General features: G+C 39.8%; 1 protein-coding gene across 2 annotated transcripts in view; it reads left to right on the top strand.

Annotated features, from left to right (window-relative positions):
- Nucleotides 1–16,000, top strand: part of col14a1a (collagen, type XIV, alpha 1a) — a 201,746-nt gene extending 185,746 nt beyond the window's left edge. The window contains exons 43-48 of one of the 2 annotated variants that reach the window (XM_036131224.1): nucleotides 4,315–4,350; nucleotides 5,427–5,493; nucleotides 5,637–5,828; nucleotides 10,925–11,002; nucleotides 12,003–12,158; nucleotides 15,666–16,000. In XM_036131224.1, coding sequence (XP_035987117.1) covers nucleotides 4,315–4,350; nucleotides 5,427–5,493; nucleotides 5,637–5,828; nucleotides 10,925–11,002; nucleotides 12,003–12,158; nucleotides 15,666–15,883 — 747 coding nt within the window. In that variant the 3' untranslated portion in view covers nucleotides 15,884–16,000. Of the gene's footprint in view, nucleotides 1–4,314; nucleotides 4,351–5,426; nucleotides 5,494–5,636; nucleotides 5,829–10,924; nucleotides 11,003–12,002; nucleotides 12,159–14,724 lie in introns of both variants that reach the window. The other variant, XM_036131229.1, reaches the window with a different exon arrangement.
- The last annotated feature ends 1,430 nt before the right edge of the window (nucleotides 16,001–17,430 follow it).

Below are 17,430 nucleotides of genomic sequence, written 5' to 3'. Positions count from 1 at the left end.
AAGCAACCAAAATTTCCTCACAATTACCCATATCAGGCTATAAATGGTTATTGCACAACAATTCATGTGGGGGTTTCAGAGTAAAGGAGGCTGTAATAGAAATACAGTGAGAACCCGTGTAAAGCATCTTGATTACCCTCTGTTTCACTACTTAGATGAAATCCCAATAAAATATGTCATGTGACAAATTGCGAAAATTTGAAGGGATGGGAATGCTTTCGCAAGTCACACCAATATGTCGTTATCATTGCTAGGGTGATCAGGAAGTAGATTCTCTAAAAGACAAAGCTCCTGTGGACTGTGTTGTTTAAAGGGGACTTCAAGGCAAAGAAGTCCACCACGATGCGGTTTTTATTCCTCAAGTACTATCATGTTTAGTTTTGCTCTTCAAAAGTGAAATAAATTGGCGCAAGCAGCGCCACACAGACAAAGACACTGAATAGACTTCGGGTGGATTGGAGCTGCGTGTGGTGCTAGCCATAACGGATGAGTCTGCGGTGCTGGTGACAGCTAATCTAGTCCTGGGTCAGCTCTCCAGGCCAGCAGCACCGTTTGGCTCGCCGAGTCCTTCTATAAATCACTCACATCCTCCCCATCGCGCACACGTTTAAAACAAAAACAAATCCTGTAAAAAATATATCTACAGAAGATCATATCTGCTTTCTGTCTGAGACAAAAACCAGCTAAAGCAAATCCATATGAATCTGTGCACATGTTCTAAAAGTATTAGTTTAAACCATGTTACTGATTCAGTCTTTGTTTTGCCCCCAGAACCTTTAGAAAGACTTTATCCAGACATTTTGCTTTTTTATACATATTTATCTTAAATACAAGCTGCCAGGTTAATCTAGAGCAGGGGTGTCAAACTCATTTTGGTTGAGGGGCCGCATTCAGCTTAATCTGATCTCAAGAGGGCCACACGAGTAAACTCATTGCAAGATTAAATAGAACTAATAAATGTGGACTTATTGTTGATTTTTATATTAAGTTAATTTCACTTTTACACAATATATTATGAATAATCTCAGCATTTTTAAGAAAAGTATGTGCAATTTCAACAATACTTTTACTCAGTTAAACATTTACTTGTACATTATGCATAAGAACTGATCACAGTGATTATACAATGTTGAAAAACATTTATTCACATTTTTTGGAACTTAAAAACACTGTCCTGCATGATAAAATACATCAAACAGATAAAAATTAAGAAATGATTTGAATTTTTCCACACCTGAAGCTTAATCTGTTATTTAAAACACAGCGCCCCTCGTGGACAATATAGGAACTGCATATTTTCAATTAAATGAAGTACATGTTTTTTTCAATAATTGTTTTATCATTCTCTTCCTTTTATCCTGTCCACTTGTGGAAGTCAAATCTGATGAGCTCTTTGTGGCATCTTATTGCCACATTGCCAGACAGGACACTGGGAAAAAAAAAAAATAAAATAAAAATTATAATGATAATGCATTTAGCCACAGGGCCGGACTAAATTGTTCGGCGGGCCGGATCCGGCCCGGGGGCCATATGTTTGACACCCCTGATCTAGAGGAAAGGTTGTCTGACTAGGTTGTCCAACTTGGACATATCTGACCACAGTGAGAACTTAATTAGATCACAATAGATGGAAGATAATAGCATTTAAAGCTGGAGCAGAGCAGAGCTTCAGTTTCTTGACTTGAGTGGCTAAAATGAAACCCAAACAGTTTTCTTTTTTTCTTTTTTTTTTTAGAGATGAGGCCGTGCATCTGGAAATGCTGTTCTTCATTTATCAAGATCAGTAATGATGAAACTTTGTGGCTAACCTTTTAATAGAGATGAACCTAGCAGATTTGGTTTACTGTTTCATCAGCTCTCCTTTTAGCCGTAGCTCACGATGATTGCCACTAGATATACGCACAGTTGTGCCAGATTGTTAAAGCTCCCGCTGACATCCCCGTTCTGCAGTGGGGGGTGTCGGACCTGGACCAGAGTCTGACTCTCAATGTGGTTTCCAGTCATCCAACCACCGGAGAGTCTTTTTTGAAATTCATCTTGCTTGACTTGATAGTGAGCAGCGTCACGTTTGCCAACTATGAGGGAAAGGAACTCAACAATCTTCTCGGGAGTGCTTCATCAGTCCACGTTTGACATGCTGAGAGAGAGAGACGAGAGTCAGGAGAAGGATTCTTCGCTCTGCTTTTTAAAACGCGAGGTTTACATGTGAAAACACTCAGAAACATCTCCTTGGAGAAACCTCCCACGAGTGATGGAAAGTCAGCTTTGATCAATAATAAGAGTTTTATGAGCAGCGCTCACATCGCCTTTCTTTGGCTTGCTTTTCCATGTCACCCTGATAAGTTAGCAGACATTTATGTGCCCCGAACGACTCCAAGGATTCTGGCTCATAGCAGTGGCAGCCGTATCAAATGCTGGCCAGGCCTTCTCTATCAATGGCTGAATTATGTGTCTTATTTCCTACCGAACAAAAGAATCCTCGCCCTCACACACGAGCTCAACCAGACAGTTGTTCATGGTGGTGATGGTGGTCAAGGGCGTTTTTTCCACTCAAGAGCCTTCATTTCTAAGCGGTAACAGGTTTTGAATAAAGCTGTTACCGCTTTTATATAACAGACAGAGCTCCGCGGTCTTTTTTATGCCTCTGTGCTCATGCTTGGCGTGTGTGTACTGCTTCTCCTTGGTTTTACGGAGGTGACAATAGCTGAAAGCACGTCCAAAGCGCAGCTGTCACTCTCTGCGAACTCTTTAACTTTGAGGCTCACTGCACTGAATTCGTCATTCTCTTTTATATTTTACTAAATCCAATAAGACGCGAGATTACACGATATGAGGGAAAGGGCAGATAGGAGTAACAAACACTCACATTGGTGGAGTGAGGGGAATAAAATGGCTATTTCTAAAGGAACATACGTGCTGTGGATAAATAATGCCTCCTTGCAGATTTCTTGAGTTTTTGCCTCTTTGTCAAACCATTTTAAGATGAGAATAAATAGGTCACCTGGTTTAATTTGGATTTTACTGCAATGATTGATTGCTTCCACTCCTCTTTTCAAGACAACGTCAACTTACAGTGTCTCTTGGTTTGTGTTTCCAATGGTGCAGCAAGAGCTTAATCATATTAATATCATATTACCACCACTGTGCTTGATTATAGGTACGTTATATTCTGAAATCCATAGTCGCATTCAATAAACTACATTATGGGTTCCAGTGAGGCTCATTTGTCAGATTTAAAGTACTTTTTGAGAATAAAAACTTTTAGGCAAGTGTTAAACAATAAACCCGTATTTCTTGATTAAAGTGTATTTCTGTATCGGTTTGAAGTAATATTCTAATCTTAAATGTCATGTTTTCATCATATGTAAGCAAAGAAAATCATTGTTTTTAACAGAAATAAGGGCTTTAAAATGTCCGTCTGTGAAACATTAATCTATATAATCTGTTAACCAGGTAATCGGGTTACTGGAACTAATTGACTTTTTGATCATATTTTTATTTACTGAACATCACTGCACATTCCTAAAAGTTTCTCTTTTGCTGTTCCAAATAATAATTTCCCAGATATTTTTTTTTTTGTAAAATCAAGAATTATTATTTTATTTTATTTTATTTATTTTTTTGGCTCAGTGCTGAGTTTTACCTTAGAACTTTCATCTGAAACCAATCTAGTCTTTTTTTTTATTATAATGTATTTTATTGTTAAATCTTAAACAGTTGAGTCCTGCTACGGTTATTTAGTTCTTTGGTGACCTCCTGGATGAGTTATCACTCATGGATTAATTTTCCCAGACCAACCAGTCTTTGGAAGGTTTTCTTTCATTTGTGAATATTGGTTCTCGTTGTAGTTCACCTGAGCCCCAAATCCTCAGAGATTGCTTTGTAATCCCTCTCAGACTTTTAGATATCGATGATTTTGTTTCTCTAGGCTTGAATTTCTGTAGACCGGGAATAGTGTTGCTTTTTGAGATCTTTTTGCCTGCTTCATGTTGTCAGACAGGTTCTATTTAAGTGATTTCTAGACTCTACTGATCTGACTGTAATTGGGCCAGGGTGTGCCAACTTTCAAAAAAATCTGGTTAATTACTGCCAATCGATAATTTAACAAGAAGGCAATTTATTTTTCACATAGGACCAGGTTGGTTTGAATAGCTTTCTTCCCTTAATAAATACAATCCTCATTTAAAATCTGTATTTTTTTTTGTTTACTCTGGCTATCTTGGTCTAATGCTAAAATGTTTGATGATCAAATAGTTTTTCATAACACTTTGTCTTTATTAAATGTTATTTTCTTCCTCTGCTTTTATCTTTCAGGGAATTTCTGGTACCAAAGGCGATAAAGGAGAAAGAGTAAGATACTCCGTCTGTACACTTGAGCCTCTGTTAGTGCAATCTTCCAGTGGGAATGTTGTTCCTTTTCTGAACTAAAACCCTGAAAAATACTCTTTTTTTACCTTCTGCTGCTATTTAGAAGAAATCCCATTGCTCTTGTAAGAGCCACTTGTTCGTTTTCTGTTACTCAAACATGCAGGTTTTTTTCTCCACCATATTTTCAAGCCTGTTTAGAGCAAATCAAATCGGTGTTCATGGTGCACCGAGGGCAGGATCTAGATCCTTGCTGAAGAAGCGAGGACATCAACGCCGGGGGCTTAGTAGACACGCTCCTCACTGACTTGAATCAAAACTGAATGCTGGGGACTTTTGTACCTCGCTGCAGCTAATTTTAGCTTCAAGAACCAAGATGAAAGTCTTTGAAAAAGGATATAAGAGGATTTTCTCCTCTGAGTTACGTTTCTGTGAGGTGGCCCAATTCTGAACAGAGATGATGATAAGCTGATGGGGATTTTTTATAAATTGGTCAGGCCTATAGCTAACTTTCTTCTGCCTTTAAGTCATGAATAGCTATGGTTGCTTTTAACGCTCTCTTGCATGACTGCAGGTAGCGGTCAAACATTACATTTATCCTAAAAGAAAACACCTAAAGTCATACTTGGTGTTAGATTTTTCTGCATCCCATAAAATCTATTGCAAAACTGACTTTTTACATCTACATCTCTACGTCTAGCAGTTTTTCTCAAATTTCCAATCAAAAAAATAATAAAAGGATCCTTTTCTATTTCCTGAACTCCAGACTTTGCATTAAAATTCCCCCGCGACCTCAAGAGTCAAGTTTGATTTATGAACAATATCTATATTGTCATCGTGTAAATGATAAATACTCCCCATGTTATTTGAATATATCAGTTTTGGAAGAAATAAACTTAACAGAGTCAGTGTGGGATAAAGGTTGGCAGTGCCAATTAAACACCATTAAGATCTCTCCCACCTCTTAATCAACCTCTAGTCTGGGTTAATTTTCCGATGGCTGCTCAAATGGAAAGGTGCTATCAGTCTGCAGTGTGTAGAGCTGTCTGTCTGTTCTTTAGGGCGACGTGCAGACCCAAGCAGCAGTGAGAGCAATTGCACGGCAGGTCTGTGAACAGATTATCCAAAGTAAGTATAGTTTTTTTTTTGTTCTTGCTTTTTGAAAAATCTTCCCTAAATTTCGGGAAAAACGTCTATTGCAGATTAGATTTAAAAAAAAAAAAAAAGGTGATGAAACTGTTTGTTCTTCTTTCCTGCTCTGCTACTTCCAGGCCATTTGTCTCGCTACAACTCCATCTTGAACCAGATCCCCCAACAGTCGTTAGGATCGGTCCGAACAGTCCCCGGACCACCGGGGGAGCCGGGCAGAACAGGCCCTCCTGGTCCTCAGGGAGAGCAGGGCCCACCTGGAAGGCCCGGTTTCCCCGGTACTAATGGCCAGAATGGCCAACCGGGCGGGAGAGGTGAGATGAGAAGATATTGTTGTGAAACAAATGATGTTTTCACTTGATGGACAGTGGAGGCTTTTCTACTAAACCATTCTCATAAGACCAAACTCATTGTTTATGTGAAGATAATATTTCATAATGTTTTGATGGCAGACAAGCAGCACATCCTGATATGTCAATAAATAACGGCTAGTGGGGTTTTTTCTAGCTGTACTCTGAGACAGGGACACCTCTACATTTATTTCTACTTAAATGGAAATTAAGTGACCTTAAGTGAAAGTGATGAGAACATGTTCACTCTGAAATGTGAAGGAGGTTTCCCCTGTTTGAACTTTACACATTCTCGTTTAACAGTTTGTGATTATGACAAACCCGATTTGAAGAGGTTTCAACAGAATTCGAAACCATCCAATTGAACTATTGGAAAATGGTTTATAAGTGGAAGACATTGAAAACAACTGCAAATAGGCAGAAACTTAGCTTCATGAGAAGATCAGCACAGGACTGAGGGATAAGGCATAAACCACATGGCTACAACTGAAATTTTGCTTTTTATGTGTCCTCTGCCAGTATAATGCCCACAGATCAAGCAAAAGGTCATAGCTACATTTGTTTCATCCAAAACGATAAATTTTTCAAAAATAATACATCCACAGAACGTCTAGAGTGGTGCAGAATAAAAGTATTAATTTTACGGAAAAATAAAGTATATAAATGCTGGTGAAGATTCTCAGTCATCCTGGTCATGGTCATTCCAAAATAAAAAAGCAAAAAACAAAGCAACTGGACTTGTTTTCCATAGTTGAAGATGTTTCGCTTCCCTCTTTTTGAATTGAGAAAGCTTCCTAGAGAGGAAGCGAAATGTCTTCACTACGGAAAACAAGTCCAGTTGCTTTGTTTTTTGCTTTTTTTTGAAAGTATAAAATGTTTTACACATTTTGGCGAGTCAAAATATATAAATATTTACTTCTGGTTACGATGACGACGACAACACAATTCAGCACCAATAGGAATAGTAGGTTGAAGTCACGTGAGACGGAGCTCAGGCGCTGCCAGATGGTTGTGGCTCCGTGAAAAATGGCTTCTTCTCAGCGCTACATTTCTTAGATTCATGTGGGCCAAAAAGGAAGTAAAACGAGGGTGAACATCGGTCAGGCTTTTGAATGTTGGTGCCTACTTAAGGAATCAAAGGGGCTGAGAAGCCATGTGGAGGTTGCTGCTTACCTTCTAGACTGATAAATTAAATGTTTGCTAATGCTAACCAAAGGGCCTGGCTAAAGAGAGCGGGCGAGCAGGAATACGTCACCTACTGGCCATAATGAGTTCAACTTGTAGCTATCTCCTTTAAAAATTCAATAACAGCTCAATCTAAACGTTGCCCCTGCTTGGTTGTAACCACGATAATTAGCGGGAAAAGATTTGGTTTTATTTTACTCTGATTGTACATCAACACTTTATCCTGTTCCATGAAACCACATGTATGGTGTTAGCTTAGTCATGTTGAATTTGTGACATAACAAACTGTTCCTCATTATAATGTTTAAATGACTACATTGCTGTTAAACTCTTTTGAGTTAAACATGGATTGATTTTGTTTAGAAAAGGGAGACTTTCAGCTGCTTCCATTCACTGTTGCCATGTTTTCCACAAGCGCTTCATAACTCGCCAATATAAGCTTTCCTGGCAACACAGTTGTTCAGAGAAAAGGAAGTTTTGGATCAGAGTAGCAATACATGTCAGAAATGGAGCAGAAATTACATGGTGACCTGAATACCACTGGGATTTTAGCCTAGGAAATGTTGTTCTAGTTGTCATTCACCACTATGGAGAACTAATGCAGACGGGCCTTCAGAGCTGGTCGGTGGCCTTTCCTGCTGCTCTCAGGCATCATTTCTCCTGACTTCTTCCTCCCTACTGGATAACCCAACAAATAAATCAGAATGTCTTTCTTCTTGTTGCCCAGTGTGATTTGCTCTAATACCAGAGTGTAATGTTCCATACGTAGCGTTGTCATTAATTGGCAGCTACATCCCCAGTTGCTTTGTCCTTGTTTTCTTTCTTTTACGTTTTTTACATATATTTTTTATTTTGAAATGAATAGTATAACACAAAAAAGTCAGATAATCCCCCGTTAATGTTCCTATGAAAGGTTTTTAGACATACCTAGCTAGTAGCACTTAAATGAACATGTCAGAATAACAGTAGGGTTTCCCCTACCAGAATTAAAACTTGAACACATTGTTTTTGCTGGATAAATGACAAATAAAAACTATACATATGCTGGGAGACGTTTTGCAGGCTTTTCAGTTCAAACCGCTTCTTTGTCTGAGATCCATTCGGCTTGTTTGGCGTATTTTGTGGTCTGGCCCTCCCAAATCACATTAAAGACAGTAACTTCAGTATCCATGAGGTCATTCCTCTGCTTCAAGGTCTTTAGAGGACAGACGGCATTTATGAGTCTCCGTCCTAATCACAGAAACATGCAACCCACGCTGAAGAACCATATTTGAATGCAGCCTAGATGCACATAAAGAGCAGGAAAATTTAAGAACTGCTGAATGTCTGTCCAGCTATGACTCGTCCTCATCAGCGGTTCAGACCTTTGGATCTTTCCAGTGAAATGTAGAAGCTACTGCCACTGGTCCTCCAGGCACATATAAACCACATTACAGTCTGAAAGCTTACCCTGTAACTGCACTCAGACAAAATTGTGGAATGTCGCAAACCTGTTTACTTTTTGTATGGGTTAAAAATAGCTAATGCACAGACTTTCAAGACAAAGAAAAAAGCTTTTTATCCGAGGCTATGAAGTTAATTTTCTCCATTAGGACCGTCATAAAAGCAGCAGGACAGAAAATCCACAGATCAGATTTTAATGCGGTTCTATGACATTTGAAAAAATAGCACATTAAATCATTCAAACGGCGGCTTTTCTGAGCACCAGACTCTGCCCTGAGGCATGATGTATTCAGCTCACTTTCACAAAAGCATAAACATGATACTGATTTTTAGATGGAAAGATTTTTAATCACTGGTTCGATAAGTAACCGCTTTAAAGTCTGTTAATAAGGAGATTTGATTCCTGCCTATGAAATGTAATAGTAAAATAACTAGATGTTCTTTTAATGAGCTGAACAGGGACTAAAAGTTAAATGGCATGTATTATAATTTTTGAAACTTTTAACTGAGTTTGTAGCTCGAGATTTATTTTCATTCCCGAAATTAAAGAAGATGCAAACAAAGTCAATGTTAGAAAAGAGCTATTTTGAGTCAAGTGTGAAACACCAACCTCTCACTTTAATACAAAACAAAACAACTTAAGAGGAAAGTAACGATTGCTGGAAGATTGAATGTGTTTCCATATGGCAAATATTTCAATGCTGTTTTGTCCAGTGAGGTGACGGAAGTCAAGAGACACGTCTGAATGCTTGAAGACCTAACAGACCAGCACTCTACTCAAAAAATGAAATGCTCTGTTTGGCAAACCATGTAAGTCCCCACTTGGTGAATGATAATATGGCACAAACGGAAGTTCTGTCAGTATTCAGGTAAATGTTATTTCTGCTCCAGTTTTAACCATAATTATAACATTTATGTAGACAGCCCTCCCATTTCTGAGAAAAGATTTGTCACCAGAATAGTTTGAGCCAAACAGTGACGGTGTGAAACGGAGCAGGAGTGAATGACAGATGAAAGTCTCCGTTTTCTACACATAATCCGACAGTGCCTTACCCATGATCGTTTAACTCTTCTACAGTGATGGTTAACACTGTCCACAATCCTCAAACTCCATGTATGTCTAGTTTTTTTCACAGAAACATTTCAGGTAACCCTACAAGTCATTTCAAGCTAATGTTGCACATGTTGTGGATGGAAGGGAAGTAAAAATGCTTCATTTGTAGTAGAGACACACAAAAAAACAGTCAGTGCTCCATCTGATTGTTCTTTTTTTATTTTTGTTTATTGATTTATTTAACACGGACAATGTGCAAATAAAAATTACAAAAGTAATGGAAGATGCTTTGCACCAGACTTAGTTTAAGCTAGTTTTCCCTCTCTAGCTCCTGAACAAGTGAGTTATTAATAGTCTAAAGTCATACAGCAGCATACATTCAATGTCCACATATCCCGTTTACAATCACTGTACTGGGTCATAACGTTACCGCCTTAAAACATTACTAAATACCATAATTGCAGTTTTATTTTTTATTGCTGGTTACACTGCTGGTTTTCTTAGGTTTTCCTGACATCTTGAGAGTATACGTAGTCTTTCAGGTCAGAAGAAAGTTTAGGACTTTCTGTGAGTTTGTTCCATTGTTTGTCTCAGCAGGTAAACATGTAGAAGGAGCATTTGAAGAAAATGGTCAGTGGTTTATTTAACAGGGTGATCCATGCACATCAGCTGGCAGGTTGAGACATATATGTGTTAAAAACCAAGGTGGAAAAAAAACAACATCTGCAAATTCCTAGATGTTCTGGCTGTTGATTCCTTGAGCGCTTTCTATCAGTTGTGCCATGTCTTCATTTCTCATCTTACTGTGTTCCTCATCTTTAGGAGAACGTCCCTAACATTTCATAATCCTTGGCTAAAACGTGTTTCAAATTAGAAATCATACTTTTGCTTCTATACAGAATCTTTGTGCATTTGATGCTTTTTTTTTTGTGTTGCCAGTGACGGATCACACGTCTATTTCACACATTCATGTTAAAAATCTGGGTGGGGTTTTTTTTGTGTGTGTTTTTGTCAAAATCTTTTCTTTTTACCACAGTACAGGAGTTAAAGTCTGCCGATTCAGACAGCAGGTTATCATTCATATAGGGTAGTGCCTTTCTGGTTTTAGAGAGGCACACCTCTAAAGACACTTTTTGTGTCAGAAATGGGTTTTACAATCAAGTTAAAAAAACAGTGGCTCATTAGTCTTAAACTGGTAGAAGATTTTTAGGCTCTTAAATATATTTACTGACTTTAAAGCTCTACTTGTACACTAAACGGTTATTAAACTGATTTAGTAAAATCCCTAAAAAAAAAAAAAAATCCATTTGCAGCTGTATGGGCACCACTGTGAGACTGACATCCATCTAATGTGGGTGTCTGAACTGTGTGTTTCCAGGTTTGCCAGGGGAAAAGGGAGAGAGGGGGAGCCCAGGCATTGGGAGTCAGGGACCTCGAGGACCACCCGGTCCACCTGGTAAGACGCAACACAGCCCTGAGGATGATAATTGAATTGGCTTTGCAGAAATTACTTCACATACCCTGTTCTGCTTCAAGCTCTGATTCAATTCTGAGGATCTACAACCAAGTCTTGACCATGTAAATGAATGCTCTCCATGAAGACTCGTTTATGTTATTTCCAGACTAAATGTTTGCACAGTCTTCGTATTCTGTAGCCTCTAAGCGAAAAGCAGAATGTCTGGAATATGAAAACGATGAAATGAAGTTACCCGCAGCTCTGATGCTTTTAGGATTCGCTCCGTAGTGATTCTCGGAGTGAGGAAGGCAAGCCGACATTTCAGCCCATGAATGTAATTATCTGTATTGATCTCCCTGCGTATGCTGTGGAATTGGAGGTTTGTGTTATAAAAACATGTCGGTGTTGGTATTTTCAGTTTACTATGATCGATACTTAGCAGAAGACAAAACTTCCAGCGGAAACTTTCCCTGGTTGCATAACTAAAGAGACAGAGCATGTATAAACATGTATCAAGTGTTTTAAAAAGGAAGTTGTATTCTCTGTGCTTTTGTCAAATAACTGTGGGATAATAATTTTTGCACTTGGTTAAAGAAACTCCCTTAAAAAATATCGAGATCCTGCCCCTGCAGAGCGCTGAACAGTCCTAGCGGAGCAGTTTGTCCTGTGAAAACATCAAACAGACGCCTGGGGCTAAATTTCAGCGAGGAGCTGCGTTGTTCCTGCTCCTGCCCTCAGGACATTAACTATCAGCCTCCCGTATCCAGAAATGACAACCAACCATTTTTTGGCTTGATCATTTTTTATATCATGCTGTTAAAGCTGCAGAGCCTGAAGCAGTCTCTGAGCGGTGACGGGGTGTACCTTCGGTGTGCTGCTCCATCCCGTCTTCTTACGTTCTTTCTCACCAGGCGTCCCGCTGTTAGTTATTCATTGTCAAACCACTTTTGCATGCACGGTCCTGCTTATCCAGCTTTAAATAGAAACTCTCCATCTCCAGGCATGCCGGGTGAAGGTCGGTCAGGTAGCCAGGGTCCACCCGGTCGGCCCGGTAGCCCGGGAGCAGCGGGTAGACCTGGAAATCCAGGAGCTACGGGACCAGCTGGGCCACCAGGATACTGTGATCAGAGCTCATGTCTGGGGTACAATGTTGGAGGTAAATATTATTCCATTATTCCTTCCTTTGAATTTGCTTTTTTAAAGGTGCATAGTGCACGTTTTGAAGGTAAATATTATTTATTCTCTTTCCCATACATGCCCTTACAATAGCCCGACATGTGAAATATTATCCTCTATTTACCACAGTTGCCTCTATAGGCTCCGCTAGTCAGTTTATGAGATAGTGATTTGGACTGAATCCTCTGAGCGTGTGCATGTGGGTGTGACGCGCTGCACTCACTCATTCACCTGACTACTTTGTTGAGTCGCCGCCATTATCGGTGCATTAGCGAGAGAACACAGGATAACTTCAACATTTATAGCTGTCTTACCTCAGACAGAAATTACGCCTCTAAACAAAAGACCTGTGCAGTCACAGCACAGATGCTTTTCCTCTTCCATGCATGTGTACAACCCTGTTGTAATTTCAGCTTGCCGCCACAGGGGGCAGACTTCTGCAGAAATCCTGGAACTTCTGCTATGCTCCTTTAAAATAAAATTATAACTATCAATATTGCTTTATAAGATGATATTAAATTACTTATTTGGTATGTTTTCACGATATTACATTTACGTGTTGTATATCTCTTCATTATCCAGTTTTAGAACCCCACAGAAAGTTATTTACTTGGTAACATCATTTGTTTAGGATGTGCTTAGAACCACGTCAGAGTGTGGCAGGGTTTTTGTCTGTCATAGCAGAGAGATATCCCTATCAGGATATGTTTTTCTGATGCATTTAATTTACTATTGTATCTTTTAGAATACGATCAGAAAGAAGAAAGTATATTTCCTGAAAAAACAAGGTTGTAAATGGCAGTCTGTGGGAGCAGCGTGTGTCTTATCCTTGGCAGTCCTCTTGCAGTATTACACTGTTCCACATTTGCTGCACATTACAGACAGTGACAGCTTTCATGTTTTTTGACAACAGACTATGGTTTAAATACTGTGGATGAATACTAAATGGAGGCGGGGGAGGGGGGGGGGTCGCCCAGCTGGAGGCATCACTGGGGAGTGTGCCTTACCAGGATAACGTCATGACAAGGATGAGTGGATGTGATTTATGTGGGAAACAACAGAAACCGGATGGTTGCTGCTGCCTTTTTTTTTTTTTTATTCCCACCTCAGAAATGTGTGAGAAACATGGTTTTAATAATATTAAGGTTTGGATCCAGTTCTGCAGATGTGTGATCACACATGCAGACAGAATAGGACCTGGCAGCTAAAGCTGAAACAGCATTTTTCCTGGAGCGTTTTCTTTCTTTATCGATAAAACACAAAATATGAAGACATCATAAAACATTTAGGGGCATTTATTCGTCCTGTCGTCTCTGAGCAGTGCTACTGAAAATATCTTCTGCTATCATTATTTCAAAACAGCGTTAACTTTCTGGCCTTAATAGTATTAACTGGTCCATTTCGTAAAATGTTAGAAAGTGTTATTTTACCAGCAAGAACGTGCCTTAATATGGTTACTGTTCTTGTAAAGTCCTCAGAGTTGGGCAGGGATCTGACTTTTATTGTTGTTCCACTTGGAGGTTTATTCATTCATGCCCACACAGAAGGATTAAGGACTTAACAGGTCAACGCTGTTTGTCTGTGGCGAAATCTAATAAAATATGCTCGTACACAGATTCAGGCGCATACACAGAACGACTGAATATTCATACAGATGGGGAAAGTGCAAAGTGCACAGTTTAAGCCATTGCAGCCAAGACGTCATCTATAATCTTTGAAAAGTAGCTGATGGATGAGACGTTACTTCATCCATCAGAGCAGATTTATTTAAATGGATTCAGCTCTGAGTTTTTTTTTTCCATCTTATGATTAAGAGTCCCATCTGTTACGCCCAACTATTCAAGGTTTAAACCGAGCCTCTCCGCCCAACCACTTCAAAGCTAGACTTCAGTTTGAAAAGTAAAAATTTTCTTTGATATTTTTATTCTTATGTTAAATATTTTCCTCTCTGCCAGTTACACTGATTTTTTTTTTCCTGTTTTTGCATTTTAAATTTAGCCAAACTTGGACATTTGCATGACATTGTTCTATTATTATTATTGTTATTATTATTATTATTATTATTATTATTATTATTATATTAGGGCAAAGATAAAATCTAAGGTGTGTTTTGGTGCAAGTCAGTGTACTTTATGTATGTCTGGCTTTATAATGAGGTGCTAAGAAAATTAGACATTTCACAGATTTATCCCATGAAAAAATCTTTGGAGAAGTAAAGATTCCTGCTGCCTCATGAACATTAAATGTGTCTAAAACTTGGTGGCGGTGCAATTATGGTCCGGGGTTGTTTAGCTTCTCTTCTAACTGACCTTAATTCAAAATATAAAGGAGGCATTTCTAAAGGTGTGTTTCCTCTCTGCAACAAAGGGGATGGTTCCGGGACTAATTTTTTCTACTTTTCTACCTAAATCCTGTCCCAGCAGCTGGAGATGTGTCGTCTGAAAATCTTTGGTGTCTTTGGGTTTTTCTTCTTCATGTGAGGTAACGTCTTCTCTCCTGCTCTCTTCCTCCTCCCTTCCCCTGGTCTCCCTTCTTCTGATCTGAAGTTCAACAGGATTACAGGAACGATTACTGAGCAGAAATCTCCAGCCATCTCTCCTCATTCTCCTCCGCCCGTGCTCATCTCCCTCTCTGCGTTGTTCGACAGCGTCCAGTCTTTCCCCAAGAGGCCAAACACTAAAGGCTCGCCGAGCCTTACATGGAGGGGTTCTGAATTTCAGCTGTCAGGAGTTTCTAAATCAGTTTTGAAACAAACGCTTTATTTTTTTTTTGTAGAAAATCATTTTGTACCATTTTTGGGGAAGCTTTAGTGTAAAATGTACCTGAATATCTTGAGTAGAAGTTATTCTAGCAGTTTTCTGCCCAGTTTGTGCCAAATTTCTCAAGCATTAGCCACAAAACTTCCTATAGTTTCTTAGAGCTAATAGAAGCTGTTTTACTGTTAGTTGGAACATTCAGTGCAAAAAAAAAAAAAGTCTCATAAACCAGCAACAAAACCACCTTCTACAATGCTGGCGCCAACAATCCCATTGCCATTTATCAACAATTACTCATGTTCCTCTGCTATCGCCTGCTCTGGCCTCAAATCTCATTACAGCTAATCACTTCTCTCAAAGCCCAATCAATCAGCTAAACAGTGATGAATAGCGCTCCGTTCTGATTGTGCGCTTCCGTCGCCGAACAGCCTGGCTTACCTGTGCAAATCAGATTCAGAGATGTGCTGAAAATCTGCATTTTACCCCCAAAATTAACATCCCCTGTTTGATAACTGGGAGAATTAACCCATCTAAGCTTTTTTATTTTAACCCCTCTGGAGTTATATTAGTGCGACAGGTGACTGCATGCCTCACGTTCCTGCTGAACTTCTTTTAACTTATTTTTAACAACACTGCATCTTGATTCCTATCGGTTTGTGGCATCTAGTTTTGGTTCCCGTTAGCCTTCGCTCTGGTCCTGACCCTAAATATCCCCTCCATACCACCTCCAGTCCAGCCCCTGCCCCACAGACAGCCGTACTACGACGACGACGACGACCGAGGAGGAGGAGGCGAGGAAGAGCAGGACGCCTACTACCGCGGTCACCATTCTCAGTACTACCCACAGCAGTTTGATTACGGGTACTACCCGGGAAACTCTGAGGACGTGGAGCTGAGGTCCCCGGGCGTCGTCAGGTTTTCACAGGCCGAGGTCACGGAGGAGAAGTGAAGAGGAAGCGCGGACTCACCTTAAGTGCTTGAGCCCCAAAAGACAAAACACGTACACCACGGACATGTGCGCTCATCTGAAGCTGTGCTGAGAACTTGGCTTTCCTCGAAGGAAAAAGAAAAAAAAAAAAACACAACCAATGTAAATATCTCTGTGATATCTGTATGATGTGTGTGAGAGACGGAGGTCCGAAAAGTGCCTGATCTGTGTCCGCTTCGTCCAGTGATAATGCAAATCTTAAACCTGTTCTTTTCCACCTTGCAGCGCCGTCTCCCGTCAGCCGTGTGACCGGCAGTGGCGGTTCTAGGCCAAATTTACCAGGGGGGCCAATGTGGGGCCAGTGTTTTTTCACATGGGCCCAAAAATAATTAAAAAAACAATAAAATAGCAATATTTAACTGTGTAATAATATTAAGTGAGCCACTTGTGGCTCTGGAACTGCAGGTTTCTGACTCTAGCAGTGGAAAACTTTTCCCCGAGATCAATACAGCTAAAGCTAAACGTGAAACATCTTAAGTTTTAAATTCTTTTTAGAGTAAAACTTTATAGGTAAAAAAATATTTTTTCAAAGTGACCAATCAGTTATGGTTTCTTTGCCATTGCAAATAATTGAGAAGTGTATCTAATATCATGTCTTTAGTACAGGGGCCATAACAGGGGCCAGGACTATTTCTACAGGGGCATGGGCCCCTGTTGGCCCCTGTCTAGAACCGCCCCTGGTGACCGGACACCTGCGTCTTGTTTCTGTAGCCCCAGTATCTCCCTTTTCAAACCACAGAGAACTGAAGTGGCATCATTTGTACAGATTGCCTTTATTAATGTATCATGACCCCCCCCCCCCCCCTTCCTGGTACCCATTCTCTTTGTTTTCGTGTTACACTTACCTCTGCGTGCAGTATTGTTGTTTTCTACTTTGAGCTTCCTCTTTCATTTCTAAACTGTAAGGAGTTTAAAATGTAAACTTGCAGAACCCGGTTTTATTTAAAAAAATTGAAGGCTGTTACATTTTTGTCCAGCGATTCCTCATTCTCTTGTCTCAAAATGAGCAAAGTTTTCATACTAAAATTACAAGAAACATCTAAGCTGTGGTGTCTTGTGTTGCATCTGGTTTTTTCACTGTGAAAGCTCCCGTTTCGTCCCCTCACACCCAAGAAACGTCAATGTATTTGGATTTTATGCAACAGACCAATTGGTGCATTATTGTTGCTTGGACAGAAAAATACCTGATGTGCATGTATTCAACCCCCTTTAGTCCAATACCCTTAAATAAAATCCAGTTCTCCTTCATAGAGGGAACACATCAGACATGGAAGAAGGTGCTCTGATCACATAAGACCAAAGCTAAACTAGCGTTGCACACCACCCTAAACAGACCGATCTCTGCATGACTTGAGGAATTATTGCTCACAGATGCGCTGCATTCATTCTGATCGAGCTGTTTTGCAAAGAAGAAAGGCTGGTAGAGTCAAACCCCAAAAGACTTGCAGCTATAACTACAGCGAGATGTGGTTCTACACACTGTCGTCTTGGGGAGGCTGAATAAGAAT

Source organism: Fundulus heteroclitus, chromosome 3 (assembly GCF_011125445.2).
Source record: "Fundulus heteroclitus isolate FHET01 chromosome 3, MU-UCD_Fhet_4.1, whole genome shotgun sequence".
NCBI classification, from domain to species: Eukaryota; Metazoa; Chordata; class Actinopteri; order Cyprinodontiformes; family Fundulidae; genus Fundulus; species Fundulus heteroclitus.
Note: the sequence above shows the minus strand (reverse complement) of the source record. Positions and strands in the feature narration are given on the sequence as shown.